At 43.9% G+C, this 20,182-nt stretch overlaps 2 protein-coding genes across 3 annotated transcripts in view; one reads left to right on the top strand and one right to left on the bottom strand.

Annotated features, from left to right (window-relative positions):
* The window catches only part of LOC128872763 (probable cytosolic iron-sulfur protein assembly protein Ciao1), a 164,069-nt gene extending 143,893 nt beyond the window's left edge, over positions 1-20,176 (top strand). Inside the window, exon 6 of the mRNA XM_054115775.1 lies at positions 20,157-20,176. The gene's annotated coding sequence lies outside the window, so the exon portion shown is untranslated. The remainder of the gene's footprint in view (positions 1-20,156) is intronic.
* Positions 1-20,182, bottom strand: part of LOC128872757 (myb protein-like) — a 42,049-nt gene that overhangs the window by 3,806 nt on the left and 18,061 nt on the right. For both annotated transcript variants that reach the window (XM_054115764.1, XM_054115763.1), the window contains exons 2-8: positions 6,056-6,221; positions 4,370-4,534; positions 2,113-2,434; positions 1,668-1,998; positions 1,100-1,572; positions 655-971; positions 483-572 (exon numbers count right to left, since the gene is read on the bottom strand). In XM_054115764.1, coding sequence (XP_053971739.1) covers positions 483-572; positions 655-971; positions 1,100-1,572; positions 1,668-1,998; positions 2,113-2,434; positions 4,370-4,534; positions 6,056-6,221 — 1,864 coding nt within the window. The remainder of the gene's footprint in view (positions 1-482; positions 573-654; positions 972-1,099; positions 1,573-1,667; positions 1,999-2,112; positions 2,435-4,369; positions 4,535-6,055; positions 6,222-20,182) is intronic.

Here is a 20,182-nt window from a genome sequence, read left to right as displayed (position 1 = left end):
GTATAAATAATTTAACAGGGAAAGCATATGCGTCGTTGGAATAAGTTAATATATATAAATAAATCAAACGATATTTACGTCGTTAATGTTAGTCATGTTACTTTATACCTACAATTTAAGAAAAAAAAAAAACGCTAATAATCTTTGGATTGGACGATACCATGGCGGCAAGAATAGATAACGAGGTTATAATTTTTCCCGCGCCTTGGTATTTAACGTTTAGCCATAAATTAGTTTAAAAAAAAAATAAAAAAAAATGAATGGGGAAGGATGGAAAGAGATAGAAGCGAGGAGGCATAACATTATCAAGAGGCAGGCATAATTGAATCACTATACCAGGAGATACGAAAGAAACAAAGATTGTTAAACAAAGAAAGTTAGGCCGGCTAGCGTGTCTAAAGGCGATTGGTACGGGAATAATACCAGAATAGGGCTGGTTGATTTTGAATCTGATTTTGATTAGAATGGACGTTGTTGTCTACCTTTACGGGACTAGTCCCTGCTGTGAGGAAACTATCCTCCAATGCCATGGATGCTGGTGAGAACAATACCGACGTGTCTAAACTTTTACTCTGGAAGGAGAAAAGAGAGTCGATTGATGGATCGAATCATTTCTGCGCGAAGATATTCGTAAATATAATTTATCCAACTTACTGGTGTTTCTACAAGGAAACTCATGTCTGAATTATCCTGAGAAGAGTTAGCCCAGGCTTGACAGAGTGCTTTGCGCGCTCTCTTTCCACCAGGAGCACTGTTCTCCTTACCCCGTCGTCGTATCGTACTGTAACCGGAGTCTTGAAGAATGGCACTGGTCCCTGCTAAGCTCTCGCGGTCGGTTTCCTGTTTAATGATCTCGGTTAAGGCATCGAGACGACTTGGGGTAGCAGGTAACTGAGTAGTCGCGCCGCTACGCCGCTCCAGCTCCGCCAGAGCATTCTTGAACGGCGTTGGCGTCCTCGGCGTGTTGCCGTCTAGAAATGTAAGTATGCACGCTTTTAATATTCAGTTTATAAGTGTCTTTCATTATCGGATTATCTGTATCTTTAAGGGTGTCGAATATAGGGGGAGTACTTAAATTATTATTTCAAGGGAAGTTTACCATTCTGACTTCTTCGAAAACTAGTGGGTTGTGGCGTGGTGAGGGGACCAGGACTGCTTCCCTTGGGGGTACTCGCCCGCGGCCACGAAGATGTTTCAGGGCTCAGACTGTTCAAAAATTGCGACGGACTAAATGGCAGTTGTTTGATGGGTGTGGATGGGGTGTTATCGCCAGTGTGCTGCTGCTGCTGCTGCTGTTGTTGTTGCTGCTGCTGTTGCTGCTGCTGCTGCTGCTGTTCCTGTTGTTCTGACTGCTGCTGGGTTATTATCAAATAATCCGACTGGTTTCCACTGTCAGGAGTATCCGTTCTTTGCTGAAGAGTATTTCTACGTCGACGGAGGATAGGAGGTGGACTGCTTCTCTCCTTCTCCGTCATATTGCTCGACATCTTTTCTAGATCTGGCATAGGCACTAGTCTTATCTCCGAACTCCTTGAACCCATGGATTCACTTTGTATTTGCAAGTCAAAATACCTGCAAAAAGGGCCATGTATCAAATAATGATTCTTCGCTTGTACCGACCAGCGATGCGATCTTATTTTAGTCAAAACGTGGCGATGGCAACGTACTTGGTAAATGGCGAGATCGATTCAGTCTTGACTCTGGACGACGAAGTTCCTTGTTTCGAAGGGGATTGCAACCGAGAATTGGTGTTGTGCGTGCGTTCGTTGAGATTAAGACTCTGGTAAGTTTGATTGTTCTGTTGATGATTGTCCCAGGCCCTGGTCCAGTCCAGCTGGTCGATGTCCAGAGTATGACCCTGCACGGTCATCATAGTCGTTGCACTTTCATTGCTCGTCGATGGTGGTTTCAAACGACCGTGACTAGAGATGTCCTCCTCGGTACAAGCAACGTCTTTCGACGAGGCCGATGATTCGGTAGTTTTTCTTCTGCCTCTCCCTGTTAGAAAATTAATAATTTCAACAATTCTCTTCCATGCAGTTTACAGAAATATTTAGAATATTCATCTTCAACTTGGCGTGACTACTTTAAGAACAGGGAAACGATAAAAACCTCTAGTTCCGGTGATGGACCTCCCCTCTTCCGCCTCGTACTTCCTCCTCATGGTGCTGTTCCAGTGATTCTTAATCGCATTGTCCGTCCTTCCTGGCAGCAATTTGGCGATTTTAGCCCACTGATTGCCCACCCTGCGGTGAGCCTCGACAATAATCCTGTCCTCCACCTCTGTCCACGCGGTTTTCTTGATCCCTGGGTTCAAGTGGTTGTGCCATCGTTCCCGACACTGCTTACCGATGCGACCCTTCAGATGCCGTGCAATTAACGTCCACTTCTTTGGGCCGTATCGTTCCACTAATTCTACCACTTTTTCGTCCTCCTGTAAATATCGCCAATCATCAGCAGGGGGGAACGGGAACTCTGCCATTTACGGGTTTCAGGCTTTCAAAGTATTTGCTAAGAACAGTCGAGAATTTCCGTTTGTTCGTCGCAAATGATTTCGTGTGGCCTCCCTTGTTTCTATAAATTAAGGATAATTTCTTACGAGTCCATTAACGATGAATTTGCGTGGGTTTCCAAATGAAAACATGTCCAAACACGACCACAATCGGACAATTTTCAATTATACACGGTCGTGTTTGGAATCATTTTGCTTCGTGTCGTTATAACAAGGAAGCAATTCTCGTTCTTACATCGAACCGTTACAGGGAACCGTTATTATACTGTTGTTTTCCAACCCTATTAAAGAATACCACCGTTACATTTAACCTCGCTTACGTTCCTACGACCTGCTTCATCAATCTTCCCCTATAGCAAACATTGCTCGTCTTTAAACAGATGAAATTGCCTATAGCGACGACTACCACCACCGTGTCCGAAACTGGACATTCCACAGCAATTCGAGCGAAACGCTCGAGCTGAGAAAAACGTGCACAACAAACGCGAGAAGAGCACCGAAGAAAGCCTCTGCGAGTTCTCCCGTCCTCCAGGCGATTCTCACGAGTAATTTCTCCAGGTCCACGGAGTCACGGAGAGCGAGGAACGAGGCGGTAGGTCGAGAAGGAAGAAAAGAAATGAGAGAGAGAGAGAGAGAGAGAGAGAGAGAGAGAGAGAGATCGTTACACGAAGAGGAAAAGAGACCGAGATCCAACAACGAGGACACCCCGATGGGTTCGTGCGCATACCAACAATCAGGTGCACACGAACACGCTGCATCTCCATGAAGGACCGCGTACCAGCGCCGGTACACAGGGAGCGGCTTACTTTGCCCTTGGCTGTTGCCAAGTGCATTGCCACGACGACGTCGACGACGACGCAGCATCTCCGCGGCTAACCCAGCCTCTTTTTCTTTATTGCATACCCCACCGAGGCGAACCGTGGCGAGCGTTCGTTTCTTAGTTCAGCTCGTTCGTTTTGCGTCCTGGCTACGTGTAGGCGTATGTGAGACTGGGGGGCCGTTACGAACTCGAAGCCATCCGAGTCTCTCTTTCAGTGGAACTGGACGCGGGACCCTGTTTCGGGCCCTGCGCGCCATAACGTTCCAGGATCTCTGTTTCTTTCTCCGTGTCTCGTACACGGTTTTTCGTAGATACAACTGATAGGAACTGATAACATTTTTCTGACGGAGAACGAACATTCTATGTGTCGTACAGGACGGAGAGTTCGAGTGGAAACACCTCGGTATCGGTTATTTAGGGTTTTTTAGGTATTTACGAAAGAAATTTTTTAGACAAAGTTACCGCTGTTTGAGGAAGCACGTGTAACGCTAAGAAACATTCTTTTATCAACAACTTTGTACTGTTATCGAGGTAGATGAAAAAAAAAATATGATTCAATTTAGAAAATCCATAAATAACGGGGATATTTAAAAAAATTGACTATCAGAACGAACCGATACTTGGATGGCCTGCGCCGATGTTGCCAGCTTCTCCCTTTGCCCGAAGAAACTGTACGGTAAGGAGGGTGTAACGGTTCTTCTTGAACTTTCTGTCGCCGAGGAAGCGACTTAAAAACGATCCTCGACAACCAAACCCGATTCTGTCCTCTCGAGATATACAGGCTGCGACGAAAATATTTGCAACGAAGTTTGTGTCAGAGTGGTACTCTACTTCCTATTAATTTTATATCGTAGATAAAGTTACAAAGACGCAATAGAATTCATTTCTACGCCAAACTAAATATTCTCCCAGGTTCCCTTGCCAATTTTTCCAACGCGTTGCGTTTCTGTCGGTGGAGACTTTCGGCTCCCCAGGGTTAGCGAAACAAAGCCTGGGAATAATCGACGCGAGGTGGATTCGAAACGAAATTCAGGTACCTCCTTCGTCCAGGGTCCCTTGACCAACTCCGGATTCACGACCTTTGCCCATCTTTGCTGGCATTGGACGTCGCTCCGGTCGGGGAAGTGACCGGCCACCGCGTCCCATCGCAGTCCGGTGCCCCGTTGCTCCGCATTGCTCACTAACTGCTTCAATAAAGCGTCCTGGAACAGTCGGCAAAGAAAATGAGTATTACTCTCGGCTGGAATGCGTGCAGGAATTATTGCCTCGACGCTGGACCCTTTCATTTTTTTCTTTATAATATGATTTTTTTATAACAAAGCTACCAACTGTCTTCCTATCAATTAAAATATTTTACTGGAATTGGCCAAGGAATCGAACGATTAATACTACGGATTAACACGTTGATCGCCACGTCAGCCATATGTGAGTGACAGTGATTTTCACTGAAAAATTACGAAAATATATTCTGAAAGTTAAGTGTCACAGGAAATGAATTTAAATAAAATACTTGAACTTTAATGAAGTTACAACACTAAACACCACAATAAATGTTTCATTACACAGTTTCCAATAGTCTGTAAACAAAATTTAATCGCAGTAGAAATTTTCAAGAGTATGTTAGTCTGCCAGTGAACGTGTTAATAATGAAAGGAGTCACCTCGCGAACCTTGTTAAATTTGTTGATATCGAAATAAACGAGAGCTAATTTTATCTGAATTTATTTTGAAAGTGGTCCAGATGTTTGTAAGTCGTAAATGGACTTAGATGGCGCGTCCATCGCGAATCGGACGTATTTACGGGCGAGCAGATTTCATTTCGCAATTGCGTTAGAATAGAAAGGGAAAAAGGTCACGTAACAAATGCTCGGGATCGATAGGTCTGCGTGATGTTTCCCACGGGAAACCATACGGCGCGGCGTCTACTCTGTGCTGGCACATGACTAAGGGGTGGTCGAGGGCATCTGCCTGTGGACGTAACTCGTTGTAGAAGGTACGAAGGGTGGTCTCCTTTTTTCGAGACCTATGCTCATTGTATCCCACCCCTCGCGTTACATCCGATCAAAGTCACGGTACGATGACGCGATCGCATGTGCACCGTGAAACATCCAATCCGTAGAGAGAAAGGGAAGAACACTGGCTGACGCCATTTCTTCTATCCTCGCATCATCGGCGGTCGATCATTTTGCGCTCCGTCTAATTACGACAGAGCAGACTGGGGCCGATAGCGATACGAATATCCTAGTTGATTTTAGGATTTTTAATTTCTACAACATTTAGATTTTACCCGTTACCGAACAGATAAGACACAAGATGAAGTCACGGTAAGCTATTAGGTTGTCCCAAAAGTTTCTTCCATTTCATTAATAAGTAATACATACACGATATTTTATTCATGTCTAATGCTACATTATTGAATTGTGTACGACTCATTTTGCTCCATTACTGTTACAACATTAACATCTAGGAAATCAGGTTCTCTATTTATACATTTATACATTCTACTTGTACATCGCTACACAAAATAACTGAATGCGAGTCACGGAAGAAACTTTTGGGACAACCTAATATTTCATCAAAAACGTTCCAATTGACCCCGGTCTCCCCCACCGTGTCATTTAGTTTTGCATTTTCTTCTAAGCTCTCTTGTTTCAATTTCAACGCAAACATTTTACTCGCGAGTGAATGAATGAACGAATTGTCGCGAATCTTCGTCTTCGTTACCTCCTCTTTGGTCCACCTTCCTTTGTTTATGTGCTTCCCTTGCCCGTGTGCGCTCGCATTTGTCGTGACCGGATTCTGCGAGTGATTGGTGGTCCCACGACAGACGCCGACACTGTACTCGTTGTCAGAGTCACCGCCGCTACTAGAATCGTACCCAGACCGCGATCTAAAAACAAAACAAAGAGAACATTGTCTTTCGCCTGACTCCATGGAATAAATCGGCGATATCCGATTTGACTCGAAACTGTCGCGGTTTCGAATTTCGAATGTTCCGAGAGAACCAAAGTATAACTTTCGGGAAAGAGAGGTTTCAAATTTCGCTAAAAGTCATTCTTTTAATTGAATAATTAAAATAGGCCGAGATATTCCGCAATAAACAAAAGTAATAAATTCGTTCACTGGGAATGAAACAGTTGGCCAGTTCTGGCGATTAGGGTGGTTCGAATCTCGAAATTCGCGAGAAGATTAAACTTGTGAACGGATATAGCTATTTGGTGTTTCTTTCTTTTTTTTTTTTGTACAAAAGCGTAGACGGGAAATCACGGATGGCTGACCATCCATCCTGCGCGTTTCTTCCTCTTCTTTGTCGAAGAACTATCGCGTTCGCCACCCCTTTGTTCTTCACCCTTGCCCGAACCACCGTCCAAGAGGCAATCTTGACCACAGTCTGGCAAGTGTCAGTTTTTGCGGTTACGAGTGGGCTCGCTTCTTCGTTTTCAAGGATTTCCTGTCCACTTCCTCCGCAAACGATCGTTATTCATTCTCACCCCTAACCGCGTTCTTTGCTTCTTTCTCTGAGATTAGAAAAAAATGTCTCGACACTTGGAACATTCCACGATGAAAGAATAGAAATTTCTCTGAATAAATGAACGATATTTATTCCGTTTTATTATTATAAAAATATTATCCCTCTCCCTCTGAGATTAAGTTTACTTTAACCTTGGATTTAAGACGGTGAGATTATAGGGTGGCAAGCGCGTATAATAACTGCAGAGTACAGTCGGAAACGACGATTAGGCGACTTCCACGTTCGTGGTAAACTGTGCTTGACTAATTGCAGAGCAAATTCATATGTTCGAGCGCAATTAGTAAACGGTCGGCTGCACGCTGCTTTAACGTATTTACATTCCAGCTACCGTGGAGTCTAAACTCGCAGGATGACGTAACCTTGCCGCGATAGCCGGTTAACTCGAGATGAAACGTGTATGTATAACGCGTGCATATTCGCCGCACACATAAGTAGAACGCCAACCGTCCTCCGCTTGTTATGTTTACTGTTTCAGCCAACCTACGACCGCGTTTCCGTTACGCGACGTTATATCGTGCGAGAGCCGTCGCCAACCAACGCTTAAGTACTACGTAGTCTCCAATAGTCTAAATAATAGTCCGACAGTTAACTAAATAGTCTAAGTAGTCTAAAGTTACTAGAAAACTGTTATCAAAATCCCGAACTTGAAGTTATGAATATTTTGTCCACTTGCGGCGCAAGTGCGCACAGACTACGATATACATTTGTATACAATGTATCCACAGATAATCTTCAGATTGCCCTGCACTTAACCGGTAGTCCATTTGTTATTGCAAAATGCATATGAATTTTTTCTGGCTCTATCATCTATATATTAATAGATAATATATACACATATGACATATATGTATATATGTACATGTATATGTATATACATATGTATGATAATATACAGGGTGTCCCAAAAATGTTGGAGGTCCTTGAAAGGGGTGGTTCGGGAGGTGATTTGAAACAACTTTTTCCTTAGCGAAAATGTTGTCCGAGGCTTCGTTGAGGAGATATTAACGGAAAACACTGACCAATCAGAGCGCGCGGATACCGTTGGAGCTGCCGCGGTAGCGAAGGCTATGTGCTAAGCGGCCGCGTTTGTACGCGAACAAGTGACTCGGCGTGCATCGAAGGACACTGACGCTGCCGCCTAGCGCGTAGCCTTCGCTACCGCGGCCGCTCGAACGGTCTACGCGCGCTCTGATTGGTCGGGGTTTTCGGTTAATATCTCCTCAACGAAGCCTCGGACAACATTTTCGCAAAGGAAATTGTTGTTCAGAATCGTCTCAGCTACCCCCCATTTCCGGCTCCTCCCCGACTTTTGGGACACCCTGTATATATATATACAGCGAGTGGTAGAAATATTCATAACTTCAAGCTCGGAATTTTGATAACACTTCTACACTACACAGTTGGGACTCCTTATACAGTCTTCACGGGTTAATACTATTCGACTAAAAATCGTGCTCATCCCATGGCTCAAGGTCAACCGAGAACGCAACGTCGACGATGAAAATAATCGAAAACGATAAGGTTCACCAGCCATCTGCTGTTTCGGTTTCGCATATGTTTATATTGTATATATGTCGCGTACACGTGTACCCATGGATATCCCATAAGCGCTATCGCTTCATAACCTCCCATTGTAGTTGGTTGCGAGACACACCATAGGGCCCACCTTCCTCTCGGTACACGCAGCTGTTTTGGGGGTGAAAGAGAGAAAGGGGCCGAACGCGAGGGTGAAAAATGCTTCTGCGCACGAAAGGGATCATAAATTGGCTCGTGCTTCTGCTTTTCAATCGGTATACTTCCCTCGAAACTGCTTTGGTTACTTTTTCCTAACGACCCCTACTTAATTATCCTAAAATAATGGGATATAGTCGATATCTCACTTCGTGCAAGTGTAGAAAAGACGGTGCAAACATTACTCCTCGATCGATCGTATATAGTTCCCTTACTTCTGCATTCACATACATAAATATATTTTACTTCGCCCGTCTAAGTAAATATTTTACTTAGATACTTCTTTATATTTATATTCTGACTTTATCTTCGTTTCTTTACTTTCATTTTTCCTACGTTTACCCTTTTATACGGAAACAGGGTGGGACCAGAAGTGCAAGATCGTTTAAACGCTAAGAAATCTTTTGTCAACGTTTTTTGCACCCGCATAAGCGCCCTAATGCGAATCGCAAGGTACAATTGACTCTTGTCCCTGAAGTAAGCATACGTTGCTTTTGTTTCCCTCGCGTAGCGCGTACCAAAACAACGGTAGAGCAGGAAACGTTCTCCTAACAGCTACGAAATGGACTTGCTTGCTACTAACTTACTATTAAAATTTAAGAAATATCTTTCAAATATCTTTCTCTATCTAAGGTCTAACCTACAACCCTTTCTATTTTCTTTAGTTTCCTGCTAAAAGTCTCGCTTTCCTGTCCTTGCTTTTCTCTTCTTTTCGAAACTAGGAAGAAAATAAAAATCTACTTCCTCGACCATTTCTTGACATAATCTCGTAATCGATGTATCAAAGTCAGTATGCACGATACACGTGCGTCGACCTCGCAATTTTAATGTTAATTCGGCGCATGGCAACTGTCGCATGGGAATCGACACGTTCCCATCTTCGCAGCTGTTTTCCATTAAAGAGAAATTCGCGCGAAACGTGAACCGATGCGCTCCGTAATTGAGCTTCTAATTGGCAAGGTCTAGCAATGCAATCTTCGCGAACGCATTGGCTTTCCGCAGGTGCACGTATGTTTACGTTCCCGACGCCGGACAAGTCGGGAATACGTTATGAAGCCCACGACCGCGAGGGAATGCTAGCAACTGAAAGAGGAGTGCCGTTCGGGTGGAATGTCTCTCGTACACAGACCGCGTTGCAGGAAAAAAGGAAAGAGTTGGCCACCGGCGAAATTCGTGAAACAATGCGAGGAAATACTTTTTAGCATTCTTCAACGAACTTGTACACCGCACGAGACAATTGCGAAGTCGCATTCTACGTGTAGCAATTAAAAGAGTTAAAGGCGTAACGACATTGATACAAATAATGTGTGCCAAGGTGTCTATTTAAAGGAAGAAAAAAGGGGGTTGAATTTGAGGGTTTCTTATCCAGAGAAAGTTTTGGAACTTGTGTGGAAATAAACTGGACCGCAGTTGTTCGGGGAAAAAGCATTTCATCGTTCTATAGGGTGTCCCAAAAATGTTGTAACACCTTGAAATGGGTGGTTCGGGAGGTTAATATCTCCTCAACGAAGCCTCGGACAACATTTTCGCTAAGGAAAAAGTTGTTTCAAATCACCTCCCGAACCACCCATTTCAAGCTGTTACAATATTTCTGGGACACCCTGTATTTTAATATAGCCACTGTCTTCCATGACAAGCCGAGGTATCTAATGGCGGTATATCTATATCCAAACCGTGGTGCTCCCGCGAAAAGACCTCGCTAGATGTTTACGCTTAGATACCAGGCAAATTGTCGGAACACACAAACGATGCAGGGCGCACGAGCAAACATAATTGAAACGTACGATATTAAATTATTGGTCGAGCAATGATAAGACTCTAAGGTATAAAAATGAAAAAAAAAAAAGGTGGAAGAAAGGAATTCTTCTAAAACGGATTCCGACCTGAAACGGCTGGCAAGTATGAATCGCATTCTTGCGCCTCTTCCTTTTCACTTTCTGATTTGTATGACCAATCGAAAGTCCGAAGCGGAGGCAGAACGTGCGCGGAATCGTTCAGTCTCCGTCTGGTATTTGAGGCTCCATTCAAATTTGAAAGTGAGAATGGAGGTGGCACGAACCACGTGCAGAACGGACTTCGTGTCACGTGTGAACCGACGCGTCATAAACGGACGGAATACGTAAACGTAAACTATTTTTGTGAATCGTAAAAAATCGACGAGCGTATATATAGAAACATCGAGGAAACAAATGTCGATCGTCAAACCAATACTTGACTCGATTTAATTATTGGTTGACTCAGAAAAAAATATTAATTATATTTATATAAGGAGTAGAAATTAATTCTATCCGTCATTTTATTATATTAAAGTGTCAACTTTCGTGGCAACGAAACACGCGGACCGTCGCATCGCCTTCCGATGTTCGATAATCGCGAATAACTCTTTACCTATTATTTTTATTTACATGCTACTACACGTGCGAAAAAGGCGATTCGACCTGGGAATCGTAAATACGCGTTTGAGCGCGGGTAGGTAACCGTTTTTTTTTTCTCGCGTTATGTAAAGACTTTCGCCTTTGTGGAAGTCTAACGGTCGCGGGTATCCTTGAGTTTAAATCCCGAGGCACGTGGCTGAACGCAGGACTTCCAAGGCATTCTCACGATCAGCGAAAATATGGTTGCGCAGGCGCCATGTGCTTGGAGATAGCGAGGCGTGTAGAAGATAGAAAGGATCGACTGTGTGTACGAGTTGAACACAGAGTTGAACAAAATTCCACTCGATTAATAGACGAACGAAAACATTGCATTAGAGATTTATTCTTAATCCTTACCGCATCGATCGATTATTCGAATGATCCATATCCGACCGAGATTGATTTATTATTAAAATGGAACGACGAACTGTGTTTTCCCTGAACAACCATCTCGACGTTATTTTCACAGAGGTATAACAACGCGCGAATTAAACCAACCGTTGTTCGTATTTTGTTTGAAATTTATTTCTGGGTAAGAAGTTTGCCTATCCGTGGCGCGAGAGACGATTGTTAACCCTGAAAGGAACCATGCCGAATAAATTATTAAAATCTTCGGCTGTCCGAATTGTTGAATATGTATGGGAACGGGGCGACGATTGCGAAAAGCGATACGGGATGAAAGATCACTCGTCTTACGATACGTTAAAATTTATTTTCGATTGCGAAACGTGCAGATGTAAGCAGTACGATAACGAGCGATGTTTTAATTAATTACATCGATTCTCTGCTTTTACTGCTGTCATAAAAATTTTAAAAAAAAATTTAGTCTCTTTCGAACTTGGACTTCCTCGAGACATTAGCGGGTAAATTAGACGCAAGGAAAAGGAAACGGAAATGGGCGGAAAGCTCTGGACGAAAGATGTACGAAGGATAAACTAAAGGAAGGCACGTGGACGAAGACATAACTGATAAAATCGTAACGATTGTTCCGTGCTCGACACGTGACATTCGCGATGGAAACTAGGGACAAGCGAAACGGGTCGCCTGCGACACTCGTTAAACAATTTAAAATGGCCACTCGGTTGTACGGCCCAGTAAATGGGAAGTGACCGAAGGAGCGAGAGAATACGAACGTGGTAGAAGCTGGAAGGAAATTGAGAATGGACAGGCGAGAGGGCAGGACGAGAACGGAATTACCAGAGGAAGCGAGAGCCAACGACACAGGAAAAGGAAGGGTAGTAATACGGCGATCGGATCTCGTCGGATTTTATTTCTTCCTATCCTCTTACTTTGGGTGCTTCCAACTTCCTGCCCGCCTGCGGGGTAATTGAAATTTCCTGACTTAACCGTCAAGACGCCCCGAGAGTGGCGAAATTACAGTGGACAGAAAAATGATAGAACGAACGTGAAAAGAACGAATACGACTCGCGATACACGCCCTCTACTTAGCCGCCTAAAGACTCAATCTGATACGCGTTACCTTAACCTAGAATACACATGCTTGAATCGACTCTGAATGATAGTCCGAGAGTCGGCGACAGAAATGAGTGACTCGTTTCATTACACAAATGAACCTGTTTTCCGAAGATGGTACGTCTCCCTAGTTCAGAATATGCTTGGTCTGGCATGAATTCAGTGGTGCAACGCTTCACTATGGTTCACTATATAATAATTCGATTTTTGGCCAAAATCGTTACTACTGAAATTTTTAATGTGTATTGTTGACATAGCAAATTGCATAAAAATGTCGATCTGGCAGATTGTAAGCGATGCTAAATGGGCCTGGCAGTCGGAAAACCTTGTCGGAAAAACGAAGTAGTTTGACTGAAATCATTATTTCGAAGTTAAATAATAATAATAATAATAATAATTGTATGAAATAAAAATCATCACAGCAATATTCTATAAATAACTAACGTATAGAATGTTTAAAAATAATTATTACTCGATAGCTCTATTAGATTATCGAGATCTCAACGCCGGTAACGCATGTGTGTTCGTTCTTTTAAACGGCTGCCAGACCGATTTAACACCACTCAAAGTTTGCCAGACCGATTTAACACCACTCAAAGTTTGCCAGACCAAATTTTTTAACGCTACGCATTACATATCGTTTATAGAAAAAGTTTCAGAATTAATGATATCAGTTACTTGATAGTTTTATTAGATGTTTTAATCAACTACTTCGTTTCTTCGACAAGGTTTCCCGACTGCCAGACCCATTTAGCTTATAATCTGCCAGACCAACTTTCTTTTATACAATTTGGTATGTCAATACACACTAAAAATTTCAATAATAATGATTTCAGTCCAAGATACCGTTATTTCTTACATGTTTCCCACTTTCTAGCGGAGCAATGGACCGTTTGTGCTCTGCCAGCCTGGATTATTTTTATTCTTTAGTAGAAAACAGTCAAACAGCAAAAGGATATTTGTAACGAAATTGGCCGAAATTTTGTATCGCAGGCTCTCGGACTATAAGTTTTGGTTTATCATCTGGATCTCATTGATCTTGAATGTGTTTTCCTACGTAAATGAAACAATGTTCAATGTTCAAAAGCTTCTAATAACGAGTGTATTCTTACGCTCGCGAAACTCACGTCGAGGCGTTAAAAGTCACGACATTAGTGTCACGTGTAAATAGACCTTTACGAACCATCGAAATAACGGTTCGCTGGACGTTCTAACGAATAATGAATCACGATAGATTTCGTTACGGAAATTTCAACGAGGCGAGATCAAAGAGTCAAGCTTACAGACTCCTCCCCCCGTTTCCTTCGAAATTAGCGTCGGCATCGTATCGGTTGCCAAGCTCCCTTTCCCCCTGAAATCTACATGCGAAACTGCTGTCAGAGTTCGAGGACGTCCGGTGGCAATTTCCAATCGGCTCGCTCGAGACCTCGATGGCCAGAAAGCATGCCGTCTTGTCACGAAGCGAAATGAATGAACAAGGAGCACGTACTTAGCTTTTCCTTGAAAGGTGGCGACACAAGCAGGTGCTGTGCAACAGCTGCCGCCTTTGTCTAGGACCGTGAACGTTTCATGACTTTGGTGTCGCACGACTCCGATGACAATCATTACCTCGATTGATGGTTCGTTAATGAGACTGAAAGCTACCGACACGATATTTGTTTTCGCTTCGATTGTTTTCGATTGTAACTGTCAACAATAATTACCGTACTACACGGTCCGAGTATATTCAAATCGAATCTTTTACTGTCGGTATCGTAACTGTATTGCTCATGTAACTGCTTTTAGCTAAGGTGACTACAGGCGTGGTCACAATCGGAACCTAATTCGCCTCTGCGAAACTATTCACCGATATACAGTTAATCTCATAAGCATTCGTACCCACTACGTCTATCGAGAAATTTGTCTAAATGACACGATAGGTTCGACGTTTCCGAATGAATTATTCAGTACAAATGCATACACGTGTAAAGTTTATTCGTGTACGTACTATTCGTAATGAAACATGTATCAGGCAACACGATCATTTTATTTATGAGACAAATTTATGAGACAGGTATAGAGGGCACAAATCTACGAATACTTACCGACTGTATGTATTGGGTTGTCCGGAAAGTCCATGTCGATTTTTGGTAGATGCTACAGGTCTGAATAGATCGAAGTGGTTGAAAACAAATAACACGGCATACATCCCTTAAAAAGTGGAAAGGTTGTGGAAGAAAATGGCAGCTATGTAATTCAATAAATATATATTAAAATTCAAACGTGTTTTTGAATTTTTCTTAGAAATTGCCACGAACTTTCTGGACAACCTAATATCTCTACCACGTTACCACGGAAATCTCTCCGTTTTGGATAATAAATATCGTCCCCTTGGCCGCAAGGGAAGAGGGTTAACGAACCGTATTCACCGAATGATTTTCGTCGATACGCGTTCGTTCCCCTCCGAGTTCACGAGTTTCACGGCGAAAAATCGAAACGTCTCGTGAGAAAGGGAGAGAAACGATGAACCCATCGCGAGCATGCGTGCCGCGAGTTATGGACATCTGCCGAAGTTCCGAACTTTCCCCTCTTTTCGGCCACTTCCTTGGTTCTTGCCTGCCGTGCTCCGTTCCCCCTTTGACAAGCAGCGGCCCTACGGCTAGAGCAGTCCTTTTTCTTTCCTTCCTTCCTTCCTTCCTTCCTTCCGTCCGTCTGTTGCCCGTCACGCAACAATAAGGTCATTGCGCGCCGCGCGTACCACCCGATGTCCCTTCGTGAGCAATGTCCATCGTCCCAGACCCATGGTCATGGTTTCACCGGGAAAACCAGACGGCACCTACAGCGCCGGTGATCGTATCGTCCTGCCGCTCCTTCCACGAGAAAGTTTTACCGACCGAGAGACCCGACTTTTTTTACTTTACGACCTAACAACGACCGTATCGACATCCAAGCAAAATTTCGAGTGTACTTTTTAGGAGAAATTCGTGTTTCGAGACCATTGACAGAGTAGAATCAATGAATTCTCTAGAAAGGGCGTCATTCGTCTCTCTCTCTCTCGAATTCCAGAACTCATGGTTGTTGGAATTCTAATTTCCTGTGCTCAGAAGAAACCGGACTTTAACATGGAGAGTTTGTAGGGCGAGACGAGACGTCTTATGGTGGTTCAGCGATAACAGGGAACCGCGATGACCACATAGAGAGGTCAACGTTCGAATTACTATCCCATGTAAAGTTTCCCGATATGTAACACTGGTGGTACCGCGTGGTACTGGAGGGGTTAAAGAGTATCTCGAGTATTTTTTTCCATTCTCATCCAATTCATTAAAATAATGCGTTTTAGGCGGATAGGATGTCTTAACACAACGGAAGCCATCCGTCAGTGCAACGGATTCGATGGGAGTTATCTGAAAGGTCGACTTTTGGTTCGAGTAACGGGTCAAGACCTAGGGTCGATGCAACTGTTATCGTTCGCAGTCCTTTCGGTCGCGTGCTACGTCTACACAATTGATTCCGTCGTCGATTTTCCAAAGTTAGAGACCAGGTGCAAGGATCCATTCCTCCTTGGTCGTCAGCTGCTACCCCCACGGCCCACCCCCTCGCCGCACACGCCACGGACCACGAGAGAGAACCGAGCACGATGCACTCTTGCGTTCCTCGATTTCTGCCTTTAACACGCGTCAAGGATCGAGACTATTTTCTCTTCTTGCTCGCGCCACGATAACCCAAGAGTCAGAGACACGTGTTATATCGTTTAAATATCCGCGATCTAGCGATAATTCGACTACACTTTCGAAACGCGTCGGCCAAGTAGTAGAAACGACGACAAGTCGACCATCACAGTCACTGCTAGTGGAACGGGTATGGGCGCGTTCATCCCACTTCCCACGTTCATGCCACTTTCTAATTCCCCTTTCAGCATTTAACAAATATATTTACCTTTTTCGTTTCCTTCGTTTCTATATTTTTAATTTCTCCCGTCCCAAAATTTTCTTTTCAACGTCTTCGTCTAAATCTTTACCGCCCTATTTTATTATTTTATTTTATTTTATTTTCATGTCTATACTTTAGTTACGATGCATTTAAACGAAACGAACATTTCAAACCGATCCTTGTTTTAACAGAACTAGGAAAATTAAGACGGGAACAATTTTTGCTGCTTCGTTGCGCTACATTTCTTTTTCGAGCACGTTTCGTTGGAATCTCACCGACCGGTCCGAGCGAAGATTCCAAAACGCGTCGACCTTGATCTTGACTCGTCTCCGCGTATATTCTCCTAATGCCCTCGCCTCCATTCAGCCTTTTTTCGTCTTATCACCTCGTCGGGCTCGCGGAGGCTTTCTTAATGTCATTCATGAATCACGTCGACTGCTAGACGTCGGGTACAGCCACGGTTCATTGAGTAATTCTTCGCGATATGATTACCTTGCTCTTGTCTCAACGACCCAACTCGTTATGTCATCGAACGCTCGATTATCCACGGATCTCGAAGCGTTACGCTTTTTGTCGACTGTTGCCTGTTCGTAATGGGTAAGTAGCGTGGCATACCACGCTTTAGCGGTACTTGGTGTAAATTCAGGGATGTTGGGGTATTTGTAGTCGTTCGCTGAGACACGTGTTAGACCTACTTTTGGTTATCGATATTCGTAACGGGTTATTAACCCTTTGCGGTCCTATGTCGAGTGAGGCTCGACAAAAATGTATTGAAATCAGAAAATTCGGACCGCAAAGGGTTAAATCAACCCTTGTTACAGTAAAATTATTAGTATTTACCTAAATTATTTAATTTAAAATCGCGTTCTCCACGAGATTCGAGTACCCTTCCCCTGAAAAGGAACGGGATCTATCCATAATCGATTCATGAGCAGGTTCAGACAGGCTCGACGAGCACATATAGGGTGCACCCCGATAGGAGAGGATAGGAAATACTCGTGGATGCATAGTCGCGAGCACGCACGTATATGCACGGGGTACCGCACAACCAGCGAACGACCAGGCAACGACATCAGGGTAGAAAGTCCTTACGAGAGACATCTGGCTACCACCTGCCTCGATGCCCTCGCACTGCCAAACTTTCCCCCGATAGAACGCTCCCCGAGCATGCGCACCCGCTCCTATGACGCATGCATGTGGATGCACGTGTATGCAATGATGCACGTGTCGAGCTCTGCCCGCTTCACCGAACCGCCAATTGCCACGGATTTTACTGTTCCCTCGCTTCCGGATGATTCGTTACGCGAAACTGTATTCCATTTTTTCTTAAATAATAGCTTATAAAAAACATTCACACGTTTGTATTCCATTTTTCGTTCAATAATAGCTTATAAAAAACATTCACTCGTTATTTTCCTACCTCAACCTGATGGCCGTTAAAATTCTAACAGATCACGTTGTATGATTTTTCTTTACGAATAAACGATATTTACCTTAGAAAGTCACCGAATGAAAGTCTGAAATTTCAATTATGTGAGGGTCCCGAGAGTCCTAAAATTGACAATCTCGTATCGAATTATGAAACCGGTTAATGGTGGCATTGTCTACCTAATGTCCTCTCCAGGGTTCGTCTGAGCAACTAAGCGCAACCCCTAAAGCGCGCACATGTCACACGAGAGCATGCGCCTCCGTGAAAGCAGTGCCAGAGGTAAAAGCGAAGGGAAATTCCCGTGCCCCTTCGAGGCGAAGAAAAAATAGAAAGAAAAAAAATAATAAGGGGGAAGTCCCTCGAGTTTCATCCCCCTCGTCGCTCGAGGTGCTCGTAGCACCACGCCTCGCCTCCCCCCGCGGTAAGCGCGCGTCGACCAATTGTAAATCGAGCGAGGAGCCACCCGGTGCTCGTTCCCATGACAAGTGCGATGGGTATTTTTTTTCTCCTCGTGAATCTTTAATTCCACCGTGGGAAACGAGGCTGCATCGGAACAGACCACCGGTCGATCTCTCGTCGACTAGGTGATCCGCGCGCACCTTGCTAATACTGGCTGATTAGAGGGCCCCACGAAAGTATCGGGGTTCCATCTACCCCCAAACAGGGGGTCCCACGCCGCTGTCCCACGAGGAGGGATCGCTGATACATGGTACGACTCGATATACAGCGATCAGGAATTTGATGTGATCAAGGATGAAGGACGAGGGGTGGTTTCCTTGGGTTTAGGGTTAGATGTTGATACACGCGCTTATTTTACTTCTGCCACAATAATTATTGCCGTTCCAACGGGAATTAAAGTATTTGGATGAATAGCAACATATTATGGAGTAAAAATTAAACTAAACCCTTCATCTATTGATATTATTTTACACGACACACACTACGTTATTGCGCACTTTCGCCACGTTTTATCAACAGGAGCTGTATTTGCTATTATTACAACATTTATTTACTGATTCCCTATTTTTACTGGATATTCCTTAAATTCTAAATTACTTTATAGGCAATTCATTGTATTAAATAAACAAAATTTCCTTCGTTCCAACTCGAACAACTCGAAACCATTTCCATTAATTCGCACTTCGCGAGTCATATAACCCAAGGAACGATGGTTCTACGCGTACGAAGTGAACAGGAAATGAACCCATCGATCCGTGGCTTCGACTCGCGATCGATCAGAATTTCCGATGGCCGATCAGCACGTGCTCGGATCCCGCTCGAACAAAAGCACGCGACGATTGCTCGACCGCCGTGGAATACCACGAACGAATGCGAGCCGAAAATAAAAGGAAAATACAATTTGCGAAATGACTGCGCCATTATAGGATTCAGGGGAGCATTGGATATCTCGACAACAAGAGGTCATTAGAATTGATCGTGTCGCTGGCGAAGGAGAAGCCTGGCGTCGGTCTATCATTTAACCGTCCCCCGAGCCCCGAACAATTCCAAAACATATGCTCCCGTGCTTTTGGAAGACTCAATAGAACATAGGAAGGCGTCGCAGACGAGAAGAGAAGGCGCATGCAAAGGCTTCTCGTCTACAAAGTCGTTCCAGACTGCGGTCTTTCTTGACTGGAGCAGATGCTGGAAATCAGGCTCGCCCTTCGCGCACCCCGAGACACGATCCGGCGTCGTCGACCCTCCAATGAGTGTACCGAACCCGACATCCAAAATAATGATACGATACACGAACAGAGAGAGGAAAACTTGGGGACTGCCAAGAGAGAAAGGTCGTTTCATCTCCTACAGAGGGGGGACACGATATTCTTCGAGGGGCCACGCTCGCGAATCTCGTCGCGAGCAACTGGAATCCCTACAAAATTTGTTACCCGGCGTATCTTGGGGTCGCGGTCTCTCTTTCCCTCCATCTGATGGTCGTTGCCTCTCATTATTGTCCGTCAAAGGCTTTTAAAAGAAGCGCAGCTGCTTAAACGGTTATTTAATTGTCAACCGGGAGGATACTCCTCGTCATCGAATTTAAAAAACGGCCTGACCACCGATCTCACAAGTCAAATTTTTTAATTTTATTTCAACAGATTTTTAGTGTCACGTATCGAGTCAGATTAAACTATTGGATTGTCCGGAAAGTCCATGTCGATTTTTGGTAGATGGCACAGGTCTGAATATATCGAAATGGTTGAAAACAAATAACACGTGTACATCCATGAAAAACGGTGGAACGGTTGTGGAACGAAATGGCACCAATGTAATTCAATAAATACATGTATATATTATTTGTATACATGTATATATTACATGCCTTTGAATTTTTCTTAGAAATTGGCACGAACTTTCTGGACAAC

The sequence above is a fragment of the Hylaeus volcanicus genome, chromosome 2 (assembly GCF_026283585.1).
Source record: "Hylaeus volcanicus isolate JK05 chromosome 2, UHH_iyHylVolc1.0_haploid, whole genome shotgun sequence".
NCBI lineage: Eukaryota > Metazoa > Arthropoda > Insecta > Hymenoptera > Colletidae > Hylaeus > Hylaeus volcanicus.
The sequence above is the reverse complement of the archived record's forward strand: the minus strand, read 5'-3'. Positions and strand labels throughout refer to the sequence as shown.